The 25,583-nt window shown below is 40.7% G+C and overlaps 1 protein-coding gene and 1 long non-coding RNA gene across 10 annotated transcripts in view; one reads left to right on the top strand and one right to left on the bottom strand.

The window, feature by feature from the left end:
* CSTF2 (cleavage stimulation factor subunit 2) overlaps positions 1–23,351 on the bottom strand; it is a 31,888-nt gene extending 8,537 nt beyond the window's left edge. The window contains exons 1-12 of one of the 3 annotated variants that reach the window (XM_003360388.5): positions 23,268–23,351; positions 22,109–22,187; positions 21,456–21,625; positions 20,538–20,674; positions 19,957–20,076; positions 19,727–19,864; positions 16,206–16,329; positions 8,868–8,930; positions 6,411–6,470; positions 5,652–5,793; positions 4,697–4,872; positions 4,125–4,417 (exon numbers count right to left, since the gene is read on the bottom strand). In XM_003360388.5, the coding sequence (XP_003360436.2) occupies positions 4,125–4,417; positions 4,697–4,872; positions 5,652–5,793; positions 6,411–6,470; positions 8,868–8,930; positions 16,206–16,329; positions 19,727–19,864; positions 19,957–20,076; positions 20,538–20,674; positions 21,456–21,625; positions 22,109–22,187; positions 23,268–23,325 (1,560 nt within the window). In that variant the 5' untranslated portion in view covers positions 23,326–23,351. The remainder of the gene's footprint in view (positions 1–4,124; positions 4,418–4,696; positions 4,873–5,651; positions 5,794–6,410; positions 6,471–8,867; positions 8,931–16,205; positions 16,330–19,726; positions 19,865–19,956; positions 20,077–20,537; positions 20,675–21,455; positions 21,626–22,108; positions 22,188–23,267) is intronic. The other 2 variants (XM_003135231.6, XM_005673758.4) reach the window with 2 other exon arrangements.
* A 36-nt stretch (positions 23,352–23,387) lies between these two features.
* Positions 23,388–25,583, top strand: part of LOC146394716 (uncharacterized) — a 31,073-nt gene continuing 28,877 nt past the window's right edge. For 4 of the 7 annotated variants that reach the window (XR_014834791.1, XR_014834786.1, XR_014834785.1 and 1 more), the window contains exons 1-2: positions 23,766–23,888; positions 24,162–24,326. This is a non-coding gene — a long non-coding RNA (uncharacterized LOC146394716). Of the gene's footprint in view, positions 23,675–23,765; positions 24,327–25,583 lie in introns of those variants that run through there. The other 3 variants (XR_014834789.1, XR_014834790.1, XR_014834784.1) reach the window with 3 other exon arrangements.

Raw genomic sequence — 25,583 nt, 5'->3', positions numbered from 1 at the left:
ACAGATACATTTAATGATGACCTTGAGCAATCAAAAATGATCAAAATCATTTTTTTCTATCCTCTTTGAGAAGGAAGCATAGTACACTTTATGAACTATTTTTCATTGAACTAGTTTAAAAACTTGGCTGAACAGTTCTATTATCTGGAACATTCGTTTACATGCATTAACTCATTTCCCAAAGACACCAGAGATATAAAGCATTAGTACAGCTTTGTACAGATATCCAGAATATTCTTACTTTCTCTTCTTTATCAATACTTAATCCAGAGACCAGTCTGAACCTTAATGATCTGTTATGGACCTGAAATATCTATGCGAATAACATTTTTGAAGCTTCGGTCAATAGTAATTTGAGGTACTGTAATGTGATCTAACCACTTAATAATGGCCATTTAAAGTTTCCAGAAGAGCCTGCTCTAGGCAGACAAGTAATAATACAGGTGACCACACATCTAAGTTTGCCTAAGTCCCAGTTTCTGCTTTTGCCCCACAGTAATTACTATAGCATTCTAACTCTCAAACATGTCCCTGTTTGGACAATAAGTTATATAATCACTCATAATAATAAGCCTTTTACTAACAAGTTCCCAACTAGGTAGACTGAAGTTAATTTTAAAATCTGATTTTAAATTATGAATTAAGGATATACTGTTAGGTAAAAAAACAAGGTGTAGGAGTTCCCGTTGTGGCTCAGTGGAAACCAATCTGACTAGTATCCATGAGGACACAGGTTTGATCCCTGGCCTCGCTCAGTGGGTTAAGGATCCGGCGTTGCTGTGAGCTGTTGTGTAGGTTGCAGACGAGGCTTGGATCTGGTGTTGCTGTTGCTGTGGCTGTGGAGTAGGCCAGTGGCTACAGCTCCAATGTGACCCCCAGCCTGGGAACCTTTATATGCCGCATTGCGGCCCTAAAAAAACCAAAAACAAACAAACAAACAAAAAAAAAACCACCAAAACTCACAAGGTGCAGAACAGTGAAAACAAGAATATATGCATATTCATATTTGCAAAAATAAGAATATATATTCTTATTTGCTAAAAAGATACATTTTAAAAAAGCTAATAAAAGTGATTATCTAGAGGAGATGGGGGACAGAGGGAAGATAGGTATGGGAAGGAAGTGAGGTTCTTACTGTTTATCTTTTTTACATGAGTGAATGTATTTTATATATTTATTTATTATTTTTTGTCTTTTTAGGGCCACACCCACAGCATATGGAGGTTTCCAGGCTAGGGGTCAAATCGGAGCTACAGCTGCTTGCCTACACCAGAGCCATAGCAATGCCAGGCCCGAGTCGCATATGCAACCTACACCACAGCTCATGGCAACACTGGATCCTTAACCCATTGAGCAACGCCAGGGATCGACCCTGCATCCTCATAGATATTAGTAAGATTTGTTTTTGCTGAGTGTCGATGGAAACTCCTATATATTTATTTGTAGCTGAACATATTGAACAATTTTAGAAAGGTTTGAAGATAATATTTTTATTTTTTCAAGGGAACCCTCCTACACTGTTGGTGGGAATGTAAATTGGTACAACCACTATGGAAAACAGTATGGAGGTACCTCACAAAACTAAATATAGAACTACCATATGACCCAGCAATCCCATTCCTGGGTATATATCCAGATAAAATTTTCACTGAAAAAGAAACAAGCATCCCTATGTTCACTGCAGCGCTATTCACAATAGCCAAGACATGGAAACAACCTAAATGTCCAATGATAGATGAATGCACTAAGAAGATGTGGCACATATACACAATGGAATACCATTTAGCCATAAAAAGAACAAAACAACGCCATCTGCAGCAACGTGGATGGAACCAGAGACTCTCATACTAAGTTAAATAAGTCAGAAAGAGGAAGACAAACACCATATGATATCACTTATACCTGGAATCTAACATATGACACAATGAACCTATCTATAGGAAAGGAAAAAAACTCATGGACATGGAGAACAGACTTGTGGATGCCAAGGGGGAGGGAGTGGGATGGACTGGGAATTTGGGGTTAGTAGATGCAAACTACAGCATCTGGAGTAGATAAGCAATGAGATCCTGCTGTATAGCACAGGGAACTATATCTAATCACTGTGATGGAACATGATGGAGGATATGTGAGAAAAAGAATGTATATATATGTATAACTGGGTCATTTTACTGTACAGCAGAAATTGACAGAACATTACAAATCAAGTATAATAAAATTTTTTTAAAAAATTTTATTTTTGGGAGTTCCCGTCGTGGTGCAGTTAACAATCCGACTAGGAACCATGAGGTTGCGGGTTCGGTCCCTGCCCTTGCTCAGTGGGTTAACGATCCGGCGTTGCCGTGAGCTGTGGTATAGGTTGCAGACGCAGCTCGGATCCTGCGTTGCTGTGGCTCTGGCGTAGGCTGGTGACTACGGCTCTGATTAGACCCCTAGCCTGGGAACCTCCATATGTCACGGGAGCGGCCCAAGAAAGGGCAAAAAGACAAAAAAAAAAATTTATTTTCTCTATCTCAGATCTAGTTGGCTTTATATAATCTACGAATGAAAACTATAATAAATCTAATATTACAGAGTAATGAGTTTGAGTACTAGCAGAGGTAAAGAAATACGACATTATCAACAAATGGTCTTCCAACCATTATTTTCAACATCTTTCTCCAAAGAATTATCAACAGAATTATATAAGCATATTATGTAGTTATTTGGTATTTATCTCCCCACTAGAATGTAAACTCCATGGGGACAGGGACCTTGTTTGGTTCACACTGCTATATCCCCAGTACCTGTAACTCCGTCCAGTACATAGTAGGTGCTCAATAAATATTTGTTGAATGAATGAATGGAAGCATAAAACTCATTTATCATGAGGCTACTGACCACAGAGGGCACAACGAAAATCAAAGCCCACAAATAGTTTATATGTAAAGAGTAAAACTTGGGAGTTTTCTTGTGGTACAGCATGTTAAGGACCTGGTGTTGTCACTGCAGTGGCTCAGGTCATTGCTGTGGCACAGGGAACTTCACATGCATTTGGTGCAGCCTCCACAAAAAAGGTAAAACTTGAAAAACAATAGAAGAGTTTTATTCTACACATACCAGTAAAACAACATATTCATATTTCATATTAAAGAGGGAGGATAGACACACATATACATATACATATACACTATGCACAGGTAATAGGACAAAGTAGTAGAGTGGAAAAAGAAGGTTCTATTCTTTGCTTTGCCACTTTTTAGTTGTGTGAATTTGGGTAAGTCACCTGAATTCTTGGGTCTCAGTTTCCAAACCTATAAAACGAGAGAAATGGATGGCTGACATGTTCCATTCCAGCTCTGACAATACCATCCTCTCTTATACACATATGCACACAAGGTGGAGTAAGGCACAGAAGCATGTAGAAGAGAGAAGACAGACAGAAGTATACAGGGGAAGGAGGAAGTCACACTAAGGAAAAAGGAAGGTGGAAGGGCTAGAGGGAAACAAGGTACCAGCAAACCAAACCAAACCAAACTACCCTCAGAGGGAAGATACATACATACCACCTCCCTAAAACTAACTGGAGGTGACAGCATATTAGACAATCATAGACCACCATATACAAATAGCTGGAGAGAGCCAAATAAAGAGGAAGTAGAGATAAGAATTCAGCTGCACAGCTTTTAAAGCAAGCATTAGTAAATTGCCTTGCATATGTCACTGTTCACTTAGGCCATGTGGTGAAAGTAAATTAAAATAGATTTCTGCAAACCTAAGATTAGCTAAATGACCACTAATAGCACTTCGTATGCTCTAATGCAGTGGTTTTAGAATTATATATTAGAATCATTTGGGGGAGGTTTTTCAAATTATCCATGCCTAGATTCTACTGATGTGCTCTCTACCTGCTAAAATCAGGGGCTCTGCTCTAAATGGAATATGAAATTATGGGACAAGGTTACTCTTTTGGACTATAATCCTGGTAGTCAGAAAATCACCACCCTAAGGAACAGAGAAACTAAAGGAAGGGAGATAAGGTGAGGAACAGATCAAATCAGAAAGCAGTAATAATCAGCCTCAACGATCAATTCCTGAATAGGTCAAGGTTTCACATACAAGCTGGAAGTGAATGTTATACATACCTGTCTGGATCCCTGGGGGCCAACTGCACCCATGTTAATTGGACTAGGACCCTGGATTCCACTAGGCATAGGGCCTCTTGGGCCTGGGACAGGGCCCCTTGTATCCATGCTTCTGGCCTCCATCCCTCTGACTTCCATTGCACGGGCCTCCATTGCACGGGCCTCCATTGCACGGGCCTCCATTGCACGGGCCTCCATCGCACGGGCCTCCAATCCTCTAGCATCTAATCCTCTTGCCTCCATGGCTCGTGCCTCCATCCCTCGTGCATCTATGCCTCGAGGATCTCTTCCGCCTATAAAAAAAAGTTGCAAGAAAACCACTGTGTAGATACTCATCTTTACTGCAAGAAGAAATAATAATCAAAGAAAGATAGAAATCTATTCCTCCAGTCACATCTACCCCCAACTACATCAGACTGCTTTCTCTTCAATTTCTCAGACTGGTAGAAATACGTAAAAAAGCTTGCCAACCCTACTGCCCAACATTCTGTATCCCCGATTAGAGCCGAAGTCAGCAGGTTCATCATGAGTCCACGACTACCAGTCAGCCTTGTGACGTGGTTTCCCCTCACCTCTGCCATCCAAGGGTGGACCCCTCTGATCTAGCATGGGTCCTCTTGGCTCTGCCATTAGAGGTCTGGGCTCAGCTAATGGCCCTCCCCTCATCTCATGTGGGGGTGGGCCACGGCTGTCATGGCCAGGGACATGGTGCATGGGCGGACCCTGATGAGGTGGTCCCAGGTAACTTCTAGAGACGGAGAAAAAAATATTTTAAAACAGAACAAAACAACAAGAAAAAAGTGTCAACCAGAAGATCAGGAAGTAAAAATCAGACAGAGATCTGATACAAAGAACTGATAAAAACATCAGTTTATAAATGCTAAGAGAATAACACCAAAGAGGTTGAAGAAAAGCTATGGAGATGTAAATCCATGTATTCAAGAGTTTCACATCTGATCAGCGCACTCAAATTAAGGAGGAATTAGTGGATATCCATTATATATAATATGAATACTCAGTATGGTCCTTAAGAATGTGGGTTACTGTATGGGTTCAAATCTAGGATCTAGCACTTATTAGCTGTGTGATCATGGGCACATCTGCCTTGGTTTCTTCATCTGTAACATGGAGCTGATATCACACAGTATCAGTCTCTCAGGGTTGTTGTGTGGATTTAATGAGATGATCTCAGACAAGTACTCAGAGCAGATTCAGAGGCAAAATCCCCACTTGTATCGATTATTATTGCTATCATCAGTATTGCTACTACCAATAAATAATATAAGTTTTTCCTGCTCAGATATGTGTGCTAGAATTTTCAATTTCTGAAAATGGAGTAGAGCAATGGTTAGTTCAAAATGACATACTCAGCGACAGAATTCTACCCAGGAAGTGCTTTGTCTTGGATAGCGGCTATGAAGATCTTTTGAAGTAGGCATACAGGTACAACTGGTATGAAAAGACTTTGTTCTCAAAGCAAGAGGAAATTCTGATCCCTTCAGTCTTTTCCTTCTACGTTCTGCTTACCTAGGCTCTACCTCTCCAGTTACAGAAAGTAAAGTGCCTCCACGTGGGTCATTTGGAGCATCTCCTAACAGACCTCGAGGAGTTGGGACATTGGCAGGCAAGGGCCCACGCTGCATAGCTGCTCTGGGGTCTTGCATCGGCACTGCCAGAGAAAGAAACGGGGAGTTACTACTGTGAAGGACACATAAGGTAACAAGAAAATGACTCTCTATACCACAGAGTGGGTGAAACCTCACCACAGCAGACTCCTCTTGCAGCTCAAGAACAGAAGCAAGGTAGAGGCAGAATCTGTGCCATATCAGAGGTATGGATGGAATTACATAAAGAGCAAATCGGGGAGCAACCTGCCAAGAACTAGCACTGCAACCTGAACAAACTTATGCTCCTGGTTTTCCTTATAATCAATCTTAGTTCAAGGACCAGAGTCACAAAAAAGAGGTAGGGTCTTGGCATATATGAACACTGCCATAGCTCTGCAAGAACCTGCTGTCTCCTTACAGACTGCTATTCCATCCAAGCCTCCTGACACCAGTAGGGAGGGAGTACAGCCTCAGACAGATGCCCATATCATCCATGTTCTCTGCCCTGTGTGAAGAGGTCAGGCTTGTGGCCCAACAGGAAAAAAAATAAAAACCAAAAACCCAAAATACTACCCTTTGGGGTTCTGAACGTGAGGATGACTGCCAAGCAGCTCTTGTCCTCTCAACGTCCCACCCTGAACACCACAAGCAAAAGGAAACCCGCAGATACAATGGGTACCTTGAACTCGCTCAATTGATGCAGGCCCGGCGGGTCCCACGGGCGAGTGCTGTAGGGTTCCTAGGTGAGCAGTAAGTTCAAAAGGAGAAAGAGCAGACACTTAAAATAGCTTGCACACTCACACACACACACACACACACACACACGCAGAAGCATACACATACAGACACTGGAGATTTAGACATATAAGTTAAAAAGCCAAGAGTTCATTAACTTGCCCCGGACTACAAAATCTTCCTAAACTAAATTAGCTTCTTTGGATCTGAAGCTGTTCTGCTTTGATGAGATTGCTTCCTAAGATAAAACCTGTGGGCCACTGATTTTATCTGAGCAGGAATAAGCAGCCACTTTCAATGTTCACCTCTGTTTATGATTCCCCTTAAATCTCCTTATGATACCATTCAAAAAAAGAAATTAAATATAAAAAGGATGGTTCTGAATCTCTGGTTAGGCAAAGAACATAAATATATTTTTCATAAACAAAAAAAAAGAAAGAAATTGTACTGAATCTGGAAGGCAAGATTAATTCTGGAAAGGTCCACAAAAGAAGTTCATAGTACTATTTTTTTGGCCATATTTTAAAGTACAAAAATTTCTATCAAAAAAGTATCAAATGGGGAAATGCAGTGAATGAACTTTAGACAAGGAAAGAGAATATCACTCCTCAAGAAATACTCTGCCACTGTAAGTCTGTGATAAACAAACATATGACAACTGCAAAGACATATGATGACAAGGGCACCAAGACTAAACAAAGGTGGCAGAGGGCAAGAAGTATGTTCTTAAACATCTCATTGTTTCTTTTCACCATTACAAATGTGCAAAAGAAGAATGGATGGCAGGAAAAGAAAGACCAACTGGGTACAAGTAGAAAGATTCTTGCTTCCTCTGCTGTGCGCTAAAGGAAAACTATAAAACTCACCTCATTTTGTCTCTTCATGAAGACGTTTTTGACATACCTTCAAAACTCAAGTCACTTCCCTTTGTTAACTTTTGACCAGAAAGGTGAAGATAACTACATCAAGAAGGAAGATGTCTTACAGAAGTGTGTATTAAACAGCTAAAGTTTGATTGATGGCTGGGGAAGAGGTAAAAGTATGACTGAAACCCTAATTCCTTCTCACTACTGCAAAAATACTTTGGGGAACATACATGATCTACTGATAGTGGCTGAGGGCAGTGGGGCACAACAGCACAAAAGCACGGGCTGCTCAGATGAAGTGTTTGGACAAGAGCTTGTTCCACTGTCAAATGTTTGACAAGATTGTTAGTTGTGTCACTTCGGCAACCAACCCCAGTGTACAAACCATAGACAAGGAGTAGAGTGCATAGGTCTGTATCTTAGCATTTTGCTTTTTAAAAAAATGGGTTTTCCTTATAGACCATATGCTAATAAGAAGTAACTTAAGCTTCCCCAGGCTTGTCTAATGCAGTTCTTTCTCATCACAAGGGCACAATGAATAAAAATAGAAGACATTAGAGAGCATCTTTAGAAGTTAATAGAAGCAGCGTGGTTTAGCAGAAAGAGAATAGATTTTGGAGCTAGAAACTTTGGAATCTTAGCTCTGCAGCTTATTAGCCGGAAGATGAGTGCACCAAGCCCAATCCATGTTACTTGGATACCAGTATTTACTTACCGTGTCCCCTTGAGGAGTAACTCAAAACTCTGAGCTTCCAGCCCTTCACCTGAAAACTGAGGTGCTGCCAGCTAACTCACATGATGGTTTGTGAAAATTAGAGAGTGTGGCCTATTGGATGCACTCATTTTTACTCTTAGTTCCTTCTCTTTTCCCTCTTTCTTCCTGATGTTGTTTTTAAGCAAATCACTGCAGTTTCTGTTTCTTCAAACTCCAGTATCACAGAGAAACACATGGAGATTCTGGAGTGAACGCCACTGTGGTATGCAGTGTTACTGCCACAGCTCAACATACACTTACCAGACAGGCTTCACAGACTTTTGATCCTTGGGGTTGAAATTTATCTTCTACATACACAGACACATATTATATGTTCAGTATTAAAACATCTTAATCAGATCTCCATAGAGGGAGAGAGAACGTGTCAGGAGAAGCATTAAATTACTAAGAAAAGGTGATATAAGTGAAATAGAAACAAAGGAATCATCTGCTCTGTCATCAATTCTTGTACAGCCGGGCTCTGAATCACTAGATAGAAATCTAGACAGCTGTGTCCAAAAGAATCTTCTGCAATGATGGAATGTTCTGTACCTGCAATATCTACTATGGCATTCACCAGCCACAAGTGGCCATTGAGCCCTTAGAATGTGGCTAGTGTGAATGAGGAACTAAGTTTTAGATTTTTACCTAATTTCAATTTGATTCAATTTAATTAAACATTCAAATAGCCACACGTAGTTAGTGGCTGCCATATCAGACAGTGTAGATCAGAACACTTCCAAATCTAGATCACATTAATCAGACATTAATATTTATTTACCTTGTCCCCGCTCCATGGATACTGGTCCACTTCCTGGCATTCCAACCTGGGCCTGCATTCCTCCTAGAAGATAAAGGGTAGGAAAAGAATTAGGACAATGGAGAAAAAACGTGGACCATGCCTGAGTTAATAATTTTCCTCTTCCTGCCCCACAAGCAGAAATCTACAAAAGAAGGTCATAACAACCACTAAACAACGTAGTTACACAGAAAATGCAGTTTGTTAGTGCACTTTAGGCTTCAGTGACAGAAAAGTGAGTTAAATACGAATTTTTAAGCTCACTGGTTACCAAAACCTTGGCAGGGAGTTCTGTAACACAGAACAAGGGCACTTACCCAAATAACTCCTCCCACAGGAAGCAGTTCTGTTCCCAGAGTACTTTGTAAATGTGTGGGTACGCTGTTTCGGTTGTGACAGATTTGAGGGAGGGAAGGCTGGCATCTTACAAGAAGCCAATAAGGATATCAGGTGTCCTTCAGTGTATGAGACAGTCCCACAAAATCAAGAATTTGCCTGCCTTGCAAAACGTTCAATTATCTTGCTAAACATTCACACAAATGAAAATTTTTATAGTCATCTGAACTTAGAACCTGTCTGTTTTACTTGTAAACAAGAAGGTTCTTTGTCCTGTATATATATATGTGTGTATAAATATATATGAATACACACACACACTGAATTTTCCAAAAATGAAATTATTGAGTAAATTATGGGTACTTTATTTTGTTTTGTTAAGAACTTTCACCAAAAGTTTTCATTTTCGCCATTTCAGAAAATCACATCATCAGTGTCAATAGTTCTTGAGGTATCTGAGTTGCCAAAACAACATACGTGGGTCTTTTACTTTTATAGTATAAATTCAAGTATCTGACTGCTATTTTTTGTTTTCTAGTGTAGTTGTGCTTGAAATTTGCGTATTAAAAACGTTCTTTTTCCCTTTCCTTCTCCTTTATATTATAGTTAGGGTTTTTTTTTTTTTGAGAAACTGGTGTTTTTTGAAACTACGTTAAGTGTGTTGTATCATCTGTGCAATTCATTTTAGGATAGCAAAGGGTCACTGCAAAAATATGTTACAAAAAAAGAGGCCACTGGGCCTAATAGGGTTGAAAATCTTTTTACAAAGACTAAACCACAAGTCCTTACCATATAGCAATAACTCTCTTTTCCTCAAAGGAACAATATATGCTGCAAGTGGGGAGAAAAGACAGCCTGAACTACTCGCAGTTCAAGAATACTTACCTAAAATTATCCAAGTACATGTCACATTCTCTTATCCCTTGCCAGGCACCAAAGAGCCATAAATTAAGAACCCGAATCTGTGCTAGTCCTATCAGTGCTACTAAGTAATTGTAATTTTTGAATAAGTGATTGAAAAAATTAACACATCTCTAGGCTTTCTCATCTATAAAGTGAACGAAGCTCATCTAAACCAGTGTTTTCCTAGGATGTGGTCCATAAGAGCATCAGTATCACCAGGGAGTTGACAGAATTGCAAATTCTCAGGGCCCTACCTCAGTCCTGTGGAATTAGAAAGTCTAGGGGTGGAGTTCCATCATGGCATGGTGGAAAGGAATCCGACTAGGAACCATGAGGTTGTAGGTTAGGTCCCCGGCCTCGCAGAGTTGGTTAAGGATCCGGCGTTGTCATAAGCTGTAGGTCGCAGACGTGGCTTGGATCCACGGTTGCTGTGGCTGCGGCTGTGGCTGGCAGCTGTAGCTCTGATTGGGCCCCTGGCCTAGGAACCTCCATATGCTGCAGGTGCGGCCCTAAAAAGCAAAAACAAAAACAAAAAAAAAACAAAAAAAAAACAAACAAAAAAAAAACCCCAAACAAACAAACAAAAAACCACACAAAAAAGTCTAGGGGTGGAGAGCAACAATCTGTGTTTTAATATTTTATTTATTTTTTCAAGGCTGCACCTGTAGCATGTGGAAGTTACCAGGCTAGAGGTTGAATTGGAGCTGCAGCTGCCAACCTACGCCACAGCCACATGGGATCCGAGCCATATCTGTGACCTACACCATCCTTAACCCACTGAGCGAGGCCAGGGATCAAACCCGCATCCTCATGGATACCAGTTGGGTCGTTACCACTGAGCCACAACAGGAACTCCTGTGTTTTAATATTTTAATGACCCCTTTGGGTGATTCTAATGTACACTAAAATTTGAGGTCTAAATAATTTCAAAGCTCTCCTCTACCTATAACATTCTATGATTAATTCAGACCACTCACCAAAACAATACAAAGATTTAGGATCTTCTGAGGAAAGCAGTGACAGAGGGCATCATGAGCACAATTTCGCATATAACACTATCACATGATGGCACTTTCATTTGTATGGGCTAGCTTCTGAGAAGTGGAATTGGTAGATCAAAGTGTATATGAATTTTTAATGTGAGACTATTTTTTAAACAAATTGAATGAGCTCCTGCTGTGGCACAATGGGACTGGTGTCCTGGGAGCACTGGGACGTGGGTTTGATCCCCAACATGGCACAGTGGGTTAAGGATCCAGCAAGGCCACAGCTATGGTTTAGATCAAGACTGGCTCAGATCTGATCCCTGGCTAAGGAGTTCCATATACTGTGGGGTGGCCTAAATAAATAAATAAATAAATAAATAAATAAATTGTAGCACAGTGGATTTACAATATGTTAGCTTCTGATGTACAGAAAAGTCTTTATATATATATATATACACACACACACTCATTTTCATATTCTTTTCCATTACGGTTTATCACAGGATATTGAATATAGTTCACTGTGCTATATAGTAGGACCTTGCTGTTTATTTTTTTTTTTCATCTTTTCTAGGGCTGCATGTGTGGCATATGGAGGTTCCAAGGCTAGGGGTTTAATCGGAGCTGTAGCTGCTGGCCTACACCAGAGCCACAGCAACTCAGGATCAGAGCTGCGTCTGTGACCTACACCGCAGCTCACCACAACTCTGGATCCTTAACCCACTGAGCAAGGCCAGGGATCGAACCTGCAACCTCATGGTTCCTAGTTGGATTCGTTAACCACTGAGCTATGACAGGAACTCCTGTTTACCTATTTTATATATAGTAGTTTGTACCTGCTAACCCCAAACTCCCAATTTATTCCTCCCGCCTTTCCCCTTTGGTATCCAAAAATTTGTCTTCTATGTCTGTGAGTCTGTTTCTGCTTCATAGATAAGTTCATTTGTGCCATATTTTAGATTTCCACATATAAGTGATAGCATATGGTATTTGTCTTTTCCTTTATGACTTACTTCACTAAGTATGATAATCTTTAGGTTCACCCATGTTGCTGTAAATGGCATTACTTTGTTCTTTTTTATGGCTAAGTAGTATTCCTTTAAAAAAGAACTACTCTCTTAAAAGGCTGAAAAACTTCACATTTCCACCAGCAATGTATGATACCACTCTCCCCACCAATACTAAGTATCATCTCTGAAACTTTTACTAGTCTGAGGGGATTAAGTAACATGAAATCTCATAGTTTAATTTGCAATCCCCTGACTATAAATGAATGTTTTTGTTGCCATGTGGATTTGCTCTTCTATCATATGCTCTTCTATGAAGCACCTACCCATTTTCTTTGCCTACTTTTCTATGAGCTTGCTCCCCCTTCTCATCAACTGTCAAAGAACTTTGTACAGGGTATCTCAAATATCTTAGTAAAGTTTTAACAACTTCAGAACTATAAATGCTGCAAACTTACAAAAAATATCACTTGAAATTTCAACTACTTAAGTTCCTTTTACACTCAATTTTAACTTTTTCCAACTTTTATATTTATTAATTCCCACTTCTTGGCACCTTGCTGTATTTTTTTCAAAATTATTTTTCTAGGAGTTCCCATTGTGGCACAGTGGTTAACGAATCCGACTAGGAACCATGAGGTTGCGGGTTCAATCCCTGGCCTTGCTCGGTGGGTTAAGGATCAGGCATTGCTGTGAGCTGTGGTGTAGGTTGCAGATGAGGCTTGGATTCCGAGTTGCTGTGGCTGTGGTAGAGGCCAGTGGCTACAGCTCTGATCAGACCCCTAGCCTGGGAACCTCCATATGTTGGGAGCAGCCCTAGAAAAGGCAAAAAGACAAAAAAATCCAAAAAAACCAAAATTATTTTTCTAGTACTTTAGAACTAGTAGGGTTCCTTTACTCTTAAAAAAAATTTTTTTTTTCCTTTTTAGGGCAGCATCTGCAGCATATGGAAGTTTCCAGGCTAGGGGTTGAATAGGCTGCAGTTGCCAGCCTAAACCACAGCCCCAGCAATGCTAGATCCAAGCCTCCACGCCACATCTGTGACCTATACCACAGCTTGTGGCCATGCCGGATCCTTAACCCAGTGAGCAAGGCCAGGGGTTGAACCTGCATCCTCATGGATACTAGTTGCATTCTTAACCCGCTGAGCCACAATGAGAACTCCCCCTTTATTCTTTTTTTTTTTTTTTTTTGTCTTTCTGCTATTTCTTGGGCCGCTCCCGCGGCATATGGAGATTCCCAGGCTAGGGGTCTAATCGGAGCCGTAGCCACCAGCCTACACCAGAGCCACAGCAACATGGGATCCGAGCCGCGTCTGCAACCTGCACCACAGCTCACGGCAACACCGGATCGTCAACCCACTGAGTGAGGGCAGGGACCGAACCCGCAACCTCATGGTTCCTAGTCGGATTCGTTAACCACTATGCCACAACGGGAACTCCTATTCTTTAATAATATAGACACTTTTAAGGATATTCATTTCCCTTTAAGTACTACTTTTACTATTTCTTGCACTTTTTTGTATGAAGTTCATTACTTTTTGTTGACTTTTTCTTTTTGGTCTTTTTAGGGCCACACCTGGGCCAGATGGAGTTCCCAGGCTAGGGTTGAAGTGGAGCTATAGCTGCCGGACTATGCCATAGCCATAGCAGCATGGGGTCTGAGCTGCATCTGAGACCTACACTGCAGCTCACTGCAACTCTGGATCCTTAACCCACTGAGCAGGGCCAGGGATGGAACCTGAGTCCTCATGGATACTAGTTGGAGTCAATTCCATTGCGCCACAATAGGAACTCCCGACTTTTATTATTCTATTTTTTTCACCAAACACATGGTATGTGGAAATGCCTGGGCCAGGGACAGAACCCCTACCAAAGCAGTGACAACATTGGATCCTTAATCTGCTGTGTCACCAGGGAACTCCTGTTGTCTTTAGATAATTTATAAATTTATTTATATTTCCTCATTATTTCAAGGATTACCAAGAATATGTTCTTTAGTTTTCCGAATAAAGTTTTTTTTCAGTCACCTTTTAATTATTTATTTCCAACTTTATTGGCTTGTAATCAGAGAATGCAGCCTATGGTCTCTACAGTTTAAAATTTGTTTTTGGAGTTCTCTTGTAGAGCAGCTGGTTAAAGATATGGCATTGTCACTGCAGCGGCTTGGGTTGCTGCTATGGCGCAGGTTCAATCCCTGGCCTGGGAACTTCCACATGCCATGGGCATGGGCAAAAAAAAAAAGAGAGAGAGAGAGAGAAAGAGAGAAAGAAAGAAGAAACAACTTGTTTTTATTTTTTTGGCCATGCCTGTGGCATGTGGAAGTTCTTGGTCCAGGGATTGGTCCATGGTTCTTGGTCCATGCTGTAGCAGTGACAAGAGCCACAACAGTGACTATTATACTGGATTCCTAACTGCTCGGCCACCAGGGAACTCCTTTTCATTTTGTGGCTAAGTACATGGTCAATTTTTTAATTGGTTGGGGAGCATATTCTCTAGTTAAGTGATATAAGGCTCCCTCTATGTATTAATCAAGCTTATTGATTCCATTATTTTATTTCTCTATGTCCTCACTTATTTTTTGTCTACTAGCACAGTGCTACACCAAGTGTGGTCCACAGACAACAGGGATCCACACTTTGTATGTTAACAGTTCATGACAATGTTAAATACAGAAACGGAGAACAGATACGTAGAAACTTTTATAGCAACTTGACATTGCTGTGACATCCAAGTGCATTAGGTGCACTTGTCTTACTGAACACAGTACAGACCAGTTTGGGTGTTTTTCAACTCATGCAATGAGCTGCATACCTCACGGGTTGTACACTTGTCATGTGTAGTTGAACCACATTACAATGTGTGTTATTTTAAGGTAAGCTAAGCACCTATAACACAAAAATGTATAAAACACAGCATCTATTTCTTTCAGCGAAAGATAATTTAACTGTAACTCAAGATAAGTGAAAATCATGAGTTTGCTGACATTTATTTAAAAATCCTTTCTCCCATTCTCTGTCAACTTAGCTCTTTAGATTGGTTTCTCTATAAGAGAACAATTTAAAATCGAACTATCCCCAATGAGTTGTGTTATAGTTAATCTAACTCAGATTAGGTAAATTAACAAGAAGTAAGTTCGTTGCATAAAAATCTTTACTTATATATATCATGTGTTCACACAGATGTTCCACGTGAGGAATCACTATTTCACCTATAACTTTTTTAGTTATGATTGTTGAATGATGAAAAGCTACAAGCATAATAGAAATACTCTATTAATTTCCGTATACACAGTTTTAGTGAATACATTTAGTTTTTAAGATTCTTTTCTCCTTTTGTTGTTAGGTCTAATTATATTTCACGAAATACAATTGTTTCTGGTTCCCGACTCCCCTCCAAATATTTTTTTTGGTTGCACCCATGGCATATGGAAGTTCCCTAGCTAGGGACTGAATCCAAGATGCAGATGCAACCTATGCCACAGCTGCAATAACGTTGAATCCTTAATCCACCGTACCAGGCATTAAACCCAAGCTGCCACAGACAATGTCAGATCCTTAACCCAGTGTGTCATAGTGGGAACTCCATCCATGTACTTTTTAACCTCATCTGGCAATCTCTGGCTTTTAATGAGAGAACTCAGTCCATTCACATTTAGCAGAATAATGACTATATGAGATTTTATTCTCTCCAACTTGACTCTATGTTTATTATCACTTACTTCACAATGTCATTTCCTTTTCTCTGTATTTGCTGGCTTATTCTAGTATCCATTCTATTTTTCCCCTTGTTAGACTGGAACTTCACTATACTTTTCCAATTTACTGTCCTTTCCTCTGCTCTCATAATCAGACATATAGAATGTGTTTATAAGAAACCAACAATTTCCTCCCACCCAGGATATATACTGCCTATTTTTGAGACTGACTCAATGCCTACTGCGCTAAGGAGGCAGATTAAACTGCCTATTTATATGTTAATTTAATGTCAACGATCTCATTACCACATAATTTGATTACACTATGCCATTTGCTGTAACAAAACTTTAGCAAAGTACCAAAATGGTGAAGGCTCTAAATGAAAACATACCTCCAGGAGCTAAGGAACCAGGGCCAGGTCCTGTTACAGTGGCTGGTATCTGCCCTGGTGCTGCAACTCCAGCCTGCAGAGAAGCCTGCATCAGAGGAGGTGCTCCGTTGACATGCATTCCACTCTGACCAAGAGAGAAACTGGGAGTATGTATATGCTCTGTGGAGACTCAACACACAAAGTCTATGATCTTAACTCTTCAAATTGATGCCCCCGAATATTCTATCAAGTATCCTCTTCCTATAGCATGTCTTATGCAGCATTAGATTTATAACATACTTTGAACAGAAGTTGCAATGCAGGGAGTTCCCATCGTGGCTCAGCAGTAATGAACTCAACTAATATCCACTAAGATGCAGATTTGATCCCTGACGTTGCTCAGTGGGTTAAAGATCTGATGTAAAAAAAACGCCATGAGTTTGTGGTGTAGGTTGCAGATGCGGCTCGAATCTGGCATTGCTGTGGCTATAATATAGGCCGGCTGCTGCAGCTCCAACTGGACCCCTAGCTTGGGAACTTCCATATGCTGCGGGTGTGGCCCTAAAAAGAAGAAGAAGAAAAAAAAGAAATTGCAATACAGGCAATAAGCCTGGTTATATAGAACATAGTTAAGATGGACCATACTATAAAAGCAAAAATTGACAAGTCCATCAATTTAACATGGACCAATAATATGTGTGGTGAGACCATATATAGTATCTACTTCAAGACCAGGGTCTGGCAATAAGAGTTAAAAAAAACAAACAAACCAAAAACCTGCCTGAACCCAGGAAGAAAGAGAGTGAGATTGTTTCTAAAAGAAGAACTACTGGCTGTCTACATTCTAAGATGAAAAAATTTTTTTGTTTTTTTAGGGCTGCACCTGAAGCATATGTAGGTTCCCAGGCTAGGGGTCAAATCAGAGCTGTAGCCTCTGGCCTACACCACAGCTCACAGCAACGCCAGATCCTTAACTCACTGAGCGAGGCCAGGGATTGAACCTGCATTCTCACAGTTACTAGTCAGATTCATTTCTGCTGAGCCATGGCGGGAACTCTGAAAAATTTTTTTATTTGACCAATCCTTTCTCATCCCTGTCCTCAGACATAATTCTGGTTTTGAGGAGAATGTAAAAAAAAAAAAAATTTAATGCTACATTAAAGAGGGAAAGGGAATGTTATGTTTTCATCTGTGTATTCCCAAGAGAACTGAGCAGTGCCTTGGAATAGAAAGCCTAATAGATAAGGAATAAAAGCTAAGTTATATATTCTCAGAAAACACAAAACTCTAAAACAGAAAAGAGGAAACTGTATAATAAGGTGGTTAAAGAGAAAACAGGCTATAACATCAGAACCAAGTTCAGATCCAGAATTTGCCACTTACGATTATGATTTTTGGAGCAGTTAACCTCTTGGGCCTTAATTATTTCTTTTCTATTTCTGAAAAAGTATTTACTGAATCAGAGCAGGGGTTGGTAAACTACCACCGTGGGCCAAATCTGGCTCACTGCTTGGTTTCACAAATAAAGTTTTATTGGAACATGATCATGCACATTTGTTAATGTATTGTCTGTGGCTCATTTCACATTCCAATGGTAAAGTTGAGTACCTAAGACATCCCGTGGCCTGCAAAGTCAAAAATATTTACTACCTGCCATTTAGAAAATGTTTGCTGACCTCTGCCTTAAGCTTTTGTATAAGCCATCCAAGTTGTTTACCTCTGCTAATCTAATGGTTAAAAAATGTGGGGGTTTTTTTGTTTTGTTTTTTAATTTTATTTATTTTTTTGTTATTTCCCCAATACAATTTTTTTTTCTACTGTACAGCATGGTGACCCAGTTACACATACATGTACACATTCTATTTTCTCACATTATCATGCTCCATCATAAGTGACTAGACAGTTCCCAGTGAAAAAACGGTTGTTTATTGTACTTTGCTCACATTTATCTTATTGAGGTTGACCACTTTTCATATATTTAACATATATTTATATTTCTACTCTTTATGTGTATTGCATAGTTTTCTACTGCATTATTGGTAATTTTCTTACTAATTATAGGAGGTCTTTTTATTATTAAAAGTTCAGATACATAAATTGTAGAGAATAAAATAACCACACAGCTCAGGAAACAAATTATATATACAGTTGAAATCTCCCATATGGTCTCCTCTAACTGCATTCTCTATCCCCTTCTTAGACAACCACTTAAGAATTCTTATAGATGTTCTGAAGTTTTATGTAAATCATTATATTAGGAACCTGCTCTTTGCAACTTACTCAACATGTTCTGGGGTATGTACAGACACACATACCCCATATTTTGTAAATACTTTCATATTCACTTACTTTCACTTCTGTATGGCACTGTTTTTGAATGTATCTTAGTTCATCTTCACTGTTATATGGAATTACATTTTTGAAAATCATTCATGGTGACATGCAGTTTAATTGTTATAGAGTATTTCACTGGATAAATATAACTGATTTTTCTCTATTCTTCCACAGTTTTACATTTAAGACATTTCCAATTTTTTACTACTATAACATGGCAATAAACATTCTTGAGCATGACTAAAGATCTTAAGTCATCAACCTCTTGTCCATCATATGTGTTGCAAATACTTTCCCCCAATTTGTCATTTGCTTTTGGTGTTTTTCTCCATATAGAAATTTTTTTTTTTTTGTCTTTTTGTCTTTTGTTGTTGTTGCTATTTCTTGGGCCGCTCCCGCGGCATATGGAGGTTCCCAGGCTAGGGGTCCAATCGGAGCTGTAGCCACCGGCCTACACCAGAGCCACAGCAACGCGGGATCCGAGCCGCGTCTGCAACCTACACCACAGCTCACGGCAACGCCGGATCGTTAACCCACTGAGCAAGGGCAGGGACCGAACCCGCAACCTCATGGTTCCTAGTCGGATTCGTTAACCACTGCGCCACGACGGGAACTCCTCCATATAGAAATTTTTCAGTTTTCAAATACACTGATTTTTGTCATGGCTTCGGGGTTTTATGTCACACTTGGAAAATAAGCTCTACTTTTTTTTGGAGTTCCTGTCATGGTGCAGCAGAAACAAATCCGACTGGGAACCATGAGGTTACAGGTTCAATCCCTGGCCTTGCTCAGTGGGTTAAGGGTCTGGCGTTGCTGTGAGCTGTGGTGTAGGTCAAAGATGTGGCTTGGATCCCATGTTGCTGTGGCTGTGGCTGTGGCTGTGGCGTAGGTTGGTGGTTTCAGCTCTGATTGGACCCCTAGCCTGGGAACCTTCATATACCGAGGGAGTGGCCCTAAAAAGACAAAAGACAGGAGACCAAAAAAACAAAAAAAAGAGCATAAAGGAAGGATGTCTATTTCACAAATTTGGCACGAAAACTATATTAATTCAGGTGTCATGTACTTTGCAACCTTGTTTACTGCTTTTGTGCCTAAAAATTGAAACTATCATCTCTAGCTCCTGACCATTCTTCTTTCAACATATCCTCCTAAAATGAAAGTGACAGTCTAAGACACATTTAAAAAAATCTTAAAGGATAAAGTCCTACCAAAGACTGGGCCTGAGGGGCCTGAGGATTCTGCTGGTTCATTGACACATTGGATCCTGAGCCAGGTCCAGTGCTGTGGACTGTCTGAGGGTTGCCTGCAATCAGTGTTGGGATATTTGTCTGGCGATGCAGAATTTTCTAAAAAGTGAAAAGACAAATCTATGAGCTGTCTGTTTCTGTACCACTCAAGGTCTATCCTAGCATTTCATAAAAGAACCAGAAGCACTCACCAAGGCGATTTCTGGATCCACAATTCTCATCACTACCTGTGCTTGTAGCAAAGCATAAGCCAGTTGAGGGTTCTGAAGCAACATGTTCCGTGCTTCCTGGGGACTATTCTGGACACAGAGCTGAGAAGATAAAGAGATCAGTCATCCGGTTCAATTCATCAATCAGGTTATTACTTAGAAACTGATCATGATTTAGAGCTATTCGCATCTGAGAAATGTAACATTCAAGAGGCTTTTTAAGGTATTAATTTTTACATAGCACACAAAATCTTGGTCATGGCAGGCAATAGAAGGAAGAAGGCACTTCAAATATCATGATACCATCATTTAGGAAAAAAGTCGTATTTTAAAATCTAGATTTGATATCTATGGGCCACAAAATCCCAGCCAGATTGTGTAGGTGTGTTTGTGGACAAAAAATGGAAAGTACTCTTCATGAAATGTACACTATACACCGAAGGTGTAAGAAATGTTGGTCAACAGGCACACTTTCTGTTTCTACCAGGGAATCATTCATATCAATGAAATCCTTGAAAATTTGATGTGATTTGATTTATCCATAAGCTAGTGCCTCCTCCTACCTTCATTTGTTTCATCAGTTCAAACATCTGCTCTGGTGGAAGACTGGCAACTGCTTTGCTAATGGATTCAGGGGCATCCTCGGGACTGATGGTCTCTCCATAAGGTGACTCAATGACAGGGGCACCAGTGCCAAGACCTGATTGGGAAGAAAGTACAAGAAAGTTAAGGAGGCAGTATAAAGAGCTAAACGATTTCAAGTATCTACTCTTTACAGAGTTGCTGTAAGACCCTGTTGATAACTTTAAATTTTCTGGAGCTGAGAAATAAGTGATTTTCAAGTCTCATATTTCTGTGGAGGAAAGTGACAGAGTGTATCTTCTGCTCTCAGAGGAAAGCTGGCACCAGGGTCACAGAAGTGAACAATATTAACTTAAATTAGGGGCTAGGCATATCCATTTCCTTTTACAAATCATTTCATAAGCAAAATGTTTCTTTTTTTTTTTTTTACAATTTTTTTTAATTGTTATTTCCCCAATACAATTTTTTTTTTCTACTGTGACCCAGTTAAAAGGGTTTAATTCTAATTTCAAAATGGAATTTCTGGATTCTGTTACTTCATGAAAAAAAAAGCCACGAGAATGCCTTGGTATCCTTACCAGTTATAGATCTGGTAACATAATTATAGGAGTGGCGGACACTAATGACAGACATAGTTAGCACTACTAACGGCTTCCTGAGCCTGTAATTCATCTTCAGCTGGAAATCAATTCCTTGGTAACGGAAGGTCTTAAGTCAACTTTACTTATTTCTCAAAGGTGTACACTGCCCTAATGCAGGCAGCTCTCAGATGGCTCAAATAAAGATGTTGTGTAGCTGAAAACCATTTCAGCAGATGCTAAAACATATGATTATGTGGCAAATCTCCATTGTTACATCTTTACTAACTCATGTTGCATACAGCTTGGGTTTTTACTCACTCTTCAGCTCCTCTTTGTTCTTTTCGCTGGCAGCATTGTCCACTCGAAGTGCTCTCCCACTGAATTCACGCCCATTTAGGTTTCGCATGGCACTAAGTGCTGTCTCCTGGTCTTGGTATTCACAGAAGCCATAACCCTTTGGTTTTCCTGTCTCCCTATCATATACCAACCTGGAGAGCAGAACCAAGTATCAGGCATGAATGTTATATACATGCAGGTTTTCCACTAACATTGCTGTGTTCTAATGTGGTTTACTTTAAGACAACCTTACTGCTCCGTGTCACTGAAATATTTTTTACACATCTTTCTAAATGGGAAAAAAAGGTAACTTTTAGGAGTTATCTTGTGGCACAGTGGGTTAAGGATCCAATGTTGTCACTGCAGCAGTTTGGCTCGCTGCTGTGGTGCAGATTGGATCCCTGGCCTGGGAACTTCCATATGCCAGGGGTGGGCCAAAAAAAAATGTATCTTTTAGCAAAAATGAATGTGAATTATATGGTGTGTGAATTACATCTCAATAAAGCTGTTACAAACAAAAAAGAATTTTTTTGTGCATGTGAAAAGTCACCAATAAAAACTTTGCCATTATTACTAGGGGCCAATTTGTGGTGATTTTTAAGAAATTTCCACCAAGGAGTAAAAGGGGATCTCACCTGAAACTAACAACAGGTCCAACCTCAGAAAAGATGTCCTTTAATTGCTCTTCAGTAGCCTCATAAGGAATGTTCCCCACTAAGGAAGGAAATAGATAATATATTAAAATTCTGAGTTTGTAATCTAGGTCTTTAGTAAGAAAACATTTACATATATCACTGAAAATGTAACAACTGGTTCAAACACAACGTTCCTCCAATCCCGATTCCATTGTACTCTCTTAGACAAGAATTCAATGGTGTCTACTGACTTTAATTACAAGAGGAATAAACCACTGAGACGAAACACAAAAGGTGTATGCCCTAAGTATTAGTTCTTAGACTGAACTGACAGGTGTTACATTTTTCTTAAGTATGGTGAAAATAAATATTTAGGCATTGGTATTTACCTGAAAGTCTGCAAGTCATAAATAACTGCTAAAAATGTCAATATTATAATATATGAAGCCGGCTCCTATGCCAGTATTTCCACATATACACACACTCAAAGGAGAATGACCACGAATGTCGTAGAGGATGTTTAAAAGTTATTCTGAACTATTTTGTCATGTCCCTCCCAAAAGGTGCTTTAAAATCGCCAGATACTTTTAAAAATCAACTTATTTCGGCCTGAAAGATTGCTCAGAATAGACTCGACCCTCTTTAAAATTTCTCTGAATAGGTCTTAATCATTCATTCATTCATTTATTTACAGTTCACCTTAAGACGCCGGGTGGCCACTACCACTAACGACGAACTAAAATGTGAAAAGCAGAGGATGAAAGCCCTTATGAGAGGGCGGGAAGTGGACAGAAAGATCTATATCCTCAGCATATAAACTGTATTCTGGGATAGGGGGTGAGTAGTACGGGGCAGTTGCCATGAGCCCTCGCTTCTATATAATAATTGAGGCTCACGAAAGGAAAACGCATAGAAGCTGAACGCTAGTTTAACTTCCTCGGCCACATCTTGCAAAGGCTTTGAGGCCTCGGGGGAAGGGGAGCATCACTTTGCCCACGAGCCCACCAAGCTGGCCGCCCGACAGGACAGGCAGGTCGAGCGCAAGCCCGACCCATCGCCGGCTCCTGCAGCGATTCATGAGATGCAGGACGGCATTCCTCGGCGTTCCCTGTCTTTTTCTCTCCCTCCCGGACGCTTGGATCCACCGAATTCCTCTCACCGAACACCGAACGTAGCGAACGGTCCACCGCAGGGTCTCTCACAGTCAAACCCGCCATCGCTCTCTTCCGGGGGCTTCCGGTGCGCCAGAGCACACTTCCGTACGGCGCATGAGCCCAGCGCCGAACACGCTTCTGTACGGCGCGTGAGCCGGACGCTTCTGAGCCGGCCGGACGCAGGGCCCCTCCCCTGGCGTCATTTCGTCATAGCAGGCGCGCGTCACGTCCAGGAGAGCGCTAACTCCCTCCCGGCTGGGCTCCAGCCTGAGAAAAACTACGTTCCGTGTTGGAGCTCGGCTAATTTGAAGGCTTTTAGTCTGCATAATTCTTTATTGTTCATTATTTTCTTAAGCTAACGCAAGTAATTGTCGACCACAATAACGATGGCGGCGGCGGCGGCTTTACCATGGTAACCGGAAAGTCGATAAACGCTGCGTCCCTTTCCTTTTAGTTCCGCCCTGTTAGGGGAGGGGAAATGCTTGGCCCCGCCCCAGCGGGGTGCATTTTTATCCTTTCTCAAAAGCTCTGTACCCACTGAGGGAGATGAGGAAACAGAGTTACGGCACCCTAGAGAATGAGGGGCACCCAATGCCAAAGCGCCAACATACTGAGAAGATGGGGAGGTAAACACAGAACAGACCCCGTCTGCTCTCTTAGCCTGTGGACTTCACGTGCTTGATGGTGAGGGGGCGAGGCCGTGGAGGATGTTGGCTGGCAGGGCATCAGAAAACATTAGAACAGGAAATGTAATTGGCTAGTAGTACGCAATTAGCAACTAAGTCATGATTTGAGCTCAGCTTGCTTTCGCTCCAGAGGCTGAATGCTTAAGTGCCCACCAGTATAACTCAGAGAATTTAACGACGTAACTGTTTTCTTTCTTTGCCATTTTTGGTTAGAGCTTAAGATTTGGTAATAGTGGATTGATGGCCCAGAATAATGAACCGCTGAAGAATAGGTTGAGGCACTTAGCCAGGGCATGTTCTGCCGTCAGCCATTTGTGGAGAATGGACTGTTGATTCTTTCACTTCATTTAACCACCCCTACTGTTTATAAAAGAAGAGGTATGTAAGGGCTATTTCCTAAGCTCGTGGTGTTTTATAATTGGGTTTCAGTTATAGGCCATGTGCTTGTGACCCCATGCCTCATTGCTATTGTCTATGAGGGTCTTCCCTTCATTGCCATACTCCCAGAGTGACACATTTCTTTTGCCTCCAAGTTGTAGCAGAATGAGGACAGGAGGTATTGACTGTTACTGTTGTAGGTATTATGACTGAACCTCAATTAGAACAATGAAGTAGGTGCTGTATGAAGAGGTAGGGGAAAAACTAGGAAAGATGCATTTCTACATAAATGGGACTATTGTTTTTTGGGGCTTTGAGTAGAAGAGAAAGAGTATGTAGTGGAGAATCAAATAATTGGGAAACCACAGGCAAGATTTGTGGCACATTGACAGAAAAAGTTTTGTGGAGAAGTCCTGAGTTCTTATCCAATTTTGTCGGTGACACTAAGAATATTAGACAATGTAGGAGGTAAAGCACACAGAGACATTCAAGACTGTGAATGCTCTGTGAGGACATAGAGACTTGAGTTCTTTCTCCTGGCCATAGAAGATCAAGCTTCCAAGGCCTGGTTAAGTGCTACTTCATGTTTGGTCCACATTTAAAGCTGCTCAGAGAGCCATGGAATGAAATTCCTCTTCGAAAGGCAGTAACTTCTGGATAGACATTATTGCACCAAAAAAGATCCAAATATCACTGTAGCATTACCCAACTTACAGGAAACCCGCAATGAGCAGTGGCTGCAAGAGATAAAGAAACTCGGGGCCCTTGGAGAACATCTGAATGCTAACACAGATCTTGCTTGGTATCTGGATGTAGGTACCAATTGGCTTGCCTCCCAGAAAGAAACATCATTTCTAGGTTTTGTACTACTGCATTATCACACTTGTTTTGCACCAATATTTATACTTTATGAGAATATTTGAGGTTTCAGCTCTAAGGCTAGTCTATAGAGAATTGTCTAATCCATCAGCACTGGTTATTCTGGTCTTTCAATTTTAGCATTTCCATTTTTTATTTATTTTTTTTATTTTTTTAGGGCTACATCTGTAGCATATGGAGGTTCCCAGGCTAGGGGTAGAATTGGAGCTACAGCTGCCAGCCTACCCCACAGATCTGATCCGCATCTGCGACCTACACCACAGCTCACAGCAATGCTAGATCTTTAACCCACTGAGCTAGGCCAGGGATCGAACTCACATCCTCATGGATACTAGTTGGATTCATTACTGCTGAGCCACAATGGGAACTCCTCCATTT

Source organism: Sus scrofa, chromosome X, assembly GCF_054392235.1.
Source record: "Sus scrofa isolate SSC_HxYL_T2T_F1_AM1 chromosome X, Sscrofa_HxYL_maternal_Yorkshire_Landrace_v2.0, whole genome shotgun sequence".
Lineage (NCBI taxonomy): Eukaryota > Metazoa > Chordata > Mammalia > Artiodactyla > Suidae > Sus > Sus scrofa.
Note: the sequence above shows the minus strand (reverse complement) of the source record. Positions and strands in the feature narration are given on the sequence as shown.